We start from the raw sequence: 5135 nt of genomic DNA on the forward strand, positions 1-5135 counted from the left end.
CGAGGGTTTTGCAGCCGAGGTCGAGCAGAGCGATTCGCTGTGTCTTTTTTAGACTAGATTCGGCCGAGGTGAAAGCTGGGCTCCCTCGCGGCAACTCGTGTTCGAGTGCACTGCATGAGCCGGCCCATGTGCCACTTTTTTTCCTCCTGTTTTGCTTCTTCTTTTAAGTTTAGTCTATTAGCTAAAAAAAATAAGTTCAGTTTATGGTTATGTTTATTTTCTGGTATGTTTCTTTACTTAATTTTTCATCTTTATTTACTGGATGAAAGCGGCAGGTGGAAGCCCGAGCTTCTTCGTCGCTACTTCATCCCCATGGATGCAGCGGCCATCCTATTGATCAAGCCATCGTCGTGGCGCCTCGACGACGTCCTTGTTTGGGCTCCGGACCCGAAAGGGAATTTCAATGTCCGCGGTGCTTACTGTCTCGCCCTTGACGAGCGTACCAGCACGTCTACATGCTCCATGAGCAAGGCACCGGACCTCACATTCTAGGGGTACCTGCCCGTCCAAAGGTACGCATCTTTGAGTGGCATCTTGTCACCATCTCACTAGACACAATGGCAAATAGAGCAAAGAGGGCGCATCACATGTTTAATTTGTGGGTGGAGTCGCGAGGACACCTTCCATGTATTTTGTAGATGTCCTATGGTGCAGGGTCTCTGGAGGGCGATAAGCAATCATTGGATAATGCAAGACCGGAGGAGGTCAAGAATTCTGGACCGGAATGCACGACATTAACCTGGATTTAGCCCTCCTCTCTACTATCTACTGGCTAGACCTCAGTTCTCTTACACCTACTACAACACTGCACTGAAGATGAGCTCCCTTGTATCCTCGTGATGTTGTGAAGGACAGCCCGCGACCCCTCGATCGCTCTCAGAGTCAATCGGCCCAAACCGGGTTATGAGCTCAACCAAAAAAAGTACTTTTTGAAATTGCCTGCAAAACCGCCTTGCACAAAGCTTCTTTACTCTAGGTAGAGGCGGTTGTGCTTTTTATTTTCTTTGATCTTTCCGCGAGGGCCTCCGCTTTCCTCGAGGGAATACGATGAGCACTCATCTCCAGCATTCAGGTGGTCCTATCATCTCTATTTCCTCCCGACATTTCCTTCTCTAGTCAGAGAAGCCATAATCAGTCGGTAAGAAGTATATCTATAGGAGCGTGCATAATGAAGTGGCGCACCATAAGCCCGTCACCGCCAATAGCATCCCATAGATTCTTGAATAATTACATCGGACTCAATGTTATGCATCAAACAACACGTAGAAGCTGACATGGAAAGAGGGAAAATAGTACTGTCTGTTGTACTCCATCCGATTCTTTTTAATCTGCATATAAGTTTTGTCTGAAGTCAAAGTATCTCTACTTTGACCAAATTTATAAAATATCAAGATTCACATTATCAAATCAACATTGTTAGATTTATTACAAAATGTATTTTCGTAGTATATATATTTGATATAGTATATATATTTGGTATTGTGAAGTCGGAGCTGCGTTGAAGCGAGTCCAATATGGCCATCTGTTGGCATGTGCCGGTAGCCAGGTTGGTCGGTGGTGCCCATGTCATGTGGGCAGTGTTGTATCAGTTTTAGCCCGGTTTTCCGTCAATTAACCGGACAATTCTCTTCTTCTTAATCGATGAAAATGGCAAGTTCTTTTGCCTTGTTCCCGTCAAAATATTTGGTACTGTGGATGTTGATATTTTCTAATACAAATTTTAGATTTATTATGAAATGTAGCTTCATAATATATATATATATATATATATATATATATATATTTGGTACTGCGGATGTTGATATTTTTTAATACTAATTTGGTCAACTTAGACACAAACCTAATACACAAGAGTAAAAAGGACCGGAGAGAGTACAGGATATACCTAAGAGTGCATCAGGGTGCTGGGTCTTTAGAGCGGAGGATGGCACGAGCATCGTTTCTGTGCAGCGCCCGCTAGCATGATACGTGACGCAACACTAAAAAGGTCATTGAATACTTTCATGCTGGACAGGAGCTCGCAATATTTTTAATTCCCTAGGTCTCAGAACAAACACACAACCAACTTTGACTCGACAAAGGGCATAAAACTATATAGAATCCAAACATGGGTAAACCTCATCTGATCTTTGCATAAGTCTGGCGAACGGAACAGAGAATCAGAAAACCACAATACGATTCCACAGTGCTGCTAAAAGGGTTCGAGTTCCTCGTCAAAATCAGGACACACTGAAAGGGAAACTACATGGCATATGCTCCGACATATAAGGCTAGGCTTAGTTCATCCTCTGCGCAGCCTCCTTGGCGATGAGCCTTTCCCTGGCCTTGGTCTTGGCCTGCGACTTGGAGCCCATGACACCACCGCCCCACTTCTTCCTGACCTCGTCGAACTTGTCATTGAAGTTAGCCTGCAGAATAATGGACACCGGAGTCATTAGAAGTGTTCACAGGTGGACTGCATATCAATGATAGCAAAGGTTATATGAGCCACATACCTTGATAGCCTCCAAGATCTTGCTGAACTCAAGCTTGTCCTCGTTCTTCACAGTGGTAAGGCACAGAACTGAGGCAGTCTTCTTGTGAACGATCTATAGGGGACAAGACAAAGAGAGCATTTGTTTCTGGTTACTGTTAAAGATTTAATAAGTGTTCAAGAGGGGGTGGCAGGAGAAAATATACCGATCCAAGGCGTGACTTTCCCTTAACAATGCAGTATGGGACCTCCATCTTCCTGCACAGGGCTGGGAGCCACACAACCAGCTCAATTGGGTCAACATCATGAGCGATGACGACCAGCTGAGCCTTGCTCTGCAGCACAGAACACAAGGATTGATCATAAGAATGATTATTGTAGCCACAAAAGAAGCTAGGAATAAGGAGTAATTAGGTCAAACAAAGAGGTAACTCATATCAGTACCTGCTCGATGAGGTAAGTGACATGGTTAAGACCATACTTCACAACAATTGGCTTCTTGGCCTCAACGGTTTTCCCCTCAGCCTCAGCCTGGGCCCTCTTCAGAAGCCTCTCCTTCTTAGCCACCTTGTCCTCAGGGCGGTACTTGAGAAGCATCTTAAACAGGTTGGTGGCTGCAACAAGCAATTAATATCAGAGATTTGTAACAACGTTTTTGCAGAAACTAAAGCGACGCAGTATGCAGTGGAATTTAACTTAAACTAGTCAAATACTCACTGGCTGCTTTTGTTGCTATACATTACAGCATAATTCATGAGCTAGCAAGTAAACACGTTGCAACATAAAGGAAATGCTAATATAGAAGGCGTGACTTCAGGTACAAACATAGCAACAATGCTTCTTCCTACTGCTGGAATCCTTAGAAGTTAGAAGTGAAAGCTTGTGCTAGCCATTCTACTACTTCATACTGTCATGGCATGCCAATATATCCAGTAAAAAATATAGTAGGCGTGTAGGAGAACAGCATGCATTGCCCTAATCATGCAAGAAGAGAGCCCCCTCCCAATGTATCCTAACAGCAGGAACCTTAAAACACATCCATCAACTCTTTTCATTATCTTGACAAAGTTAAGACTCGCTCACTTAGCTATTGCATACCCACAAGTCAAAATAATACAGTACATCTACCAACGTCCTCAGGCATGATGGACTCGCTGTCAAATGACGAATGAACATACTAGTTATGTGCATACCGAGGTTCTTGTCGAGGGTGCGGGTGAACTGGTGGAGAGCCGGGGGCACCTTAAGGCGCTGCTTGAGGATGCGGCGCTGGCGCTGGATCCGCACGACCTTGGGCCACTTGACGAACCGGTGGAGGTCCTTCTTGGGCGGCAGAGCGCCACCGATTCCGAACTGCTTCGGCCTCTTCTCGAACAGCGGGTTCACCACCTTGTCCTGCAACCAAACACCAACCCAACAGAGTCAGATCACACGCGGCATGACCGAGAGATTCCAAGCAGGAGCGGAGGGCTGTGTGCAGTACCGCCGCCTTCTTCTTCGCCGGCACCGGCGCCTTGCCGCCTCGCTTGGGGGCCTGCACGATTCGCGATCCACACACTTAGAACGAGATTCAAACACCAAATCAAAACCGCAGAAAAGACAAAGCACGCAGGATCCGGGAGGGCAAAGCAGAAAGGAATGGCGTAGGGCGCGAGCCGGCAGCGGCGGCGTACCATTTCGCCGGCGGCGGGGGGAGCTTGGGGTTCCGAACGGGAGGCGACGCTGGGGGGAGGTGGAGGGGGGAGGCGGCCGACTGGCGCTTCGGTGCGGGGAGGAAGTTTTATAAAGGACGCGTCTGGGGGACGTGGACGCTTCCTGAGCGTCCGATGCGGGGTGTGTGGCGGGGTCGCGAGGCCTCCGCCGTCCAGTGCCTGGATTAGGGTTTAGGGGGTCGCATTTGGGCCGCAGGGACATGGGGAGGGGTAAGGTGGGCCAGAATGACCTGGACTGGACTGGACTGGTCTGGGCCGCTCGGTCCGGTGAGCTGTTCGGAAAAAGGCAATGGCCCATTGGCTTGGTAACTTTTGTGTTTAAGCCCCTAGCGCGTCTGAATATTACCGTAGGCACCGCTCCACTGTCCCCAACCTTGCGCCATGGCGAAGAGGCGGAGCGGAGCGGCGGGTCGCCGCCTTCCGCCGTGCAGCCCCGTCCGCAGAAACAAAAATTATCTTCCGGTTTTAAGTGCTCGGCATGGATTCTCGTGGATTTTTCCTTCATTTTTGGCTGTGTTTCTTTTAATCCCCACGGCTAGGTCTCGCGACCCATTCTGGATCGTCTTAAGACCTAAGCATAGGCATAGGTGAAAGTGATATTTCGGTTGGTGCTTGATGCTGGGGAGTTTATCCTACGGGAATTTGGCGGGAACACTGTGATTTGCAGGTAGATTTTACTTAGAGGTGACAGATATTTGGTTTTAGGTTGTGGCAGGAACATTCATATTTGGTCTGCTGGCCAATTTTAAAGTGCATCTGCTCTTGCTGCCATAAGAATTTTTTTCCCTTCCAAAACTGCTTGATGAAGGTCTGATCCACTTCTGCATACCATTATATGTTAAGACATGTTGGCTTTGCTTCTAGGCTTCATTTACTCGGGGTTTCACTTTCACCATGCTCTTGGCTCCAGCTTCTCAGACAAGTTGGAGGTAGTGAAAATAATCAACTTC

The 5135-nt window shown here is 47.5% G+C and overlaps 1 protein-coding gene across 1 annotated transcript; it reads right to left on the reverse strand.

Annotated features, from left to right (window-relative positions):
• Nucleotides 1-2066: 2066 nt before the first annotated feature.
• Nucleotides 2067-4215, reverse strand: LOC119302214 (60S ribosomal protein L7a-2-like). The gene is made up of 7 exons (XM_037579249.1): nt 4147-4215; nt 3957-4007; nt 3667-3868; nt 2918-3087; nt 2680-2808; nt 2496-2588; nt 2067-2408 (listed from the first exon to the last, which is right to left on the reverse strand). Exons 1-7 carry the CDS (start codon nt 4147-4149, stop codon nt 2277-2279), a joined length of 780 nt encoding a protein of 259 aa, XP_037435146.1. The 5' UTR covers nt 4150-4215; the 3' UTR covers nt 2067-2276.
• Nucleotides 4216-5135: the final 920 nt, after the last annotated feature.

Source organism: Triticum dicoccoides, chromosome 5A, assembly GCF_002162155.2.
Source record: "Triticum dicoccoides isolate Atlit2015 ecotype Zavitan chromosome 5A, WEW_v2.0, whole genome shotgun sequence".
NCBI classification, from domain to species: domain Eukaryota; kingdom Viridiplantae; phylum Streptophyta; class Magnoliopsida; order Poales; family Poaceae; genus Triticum; species Triticum dicoccoides.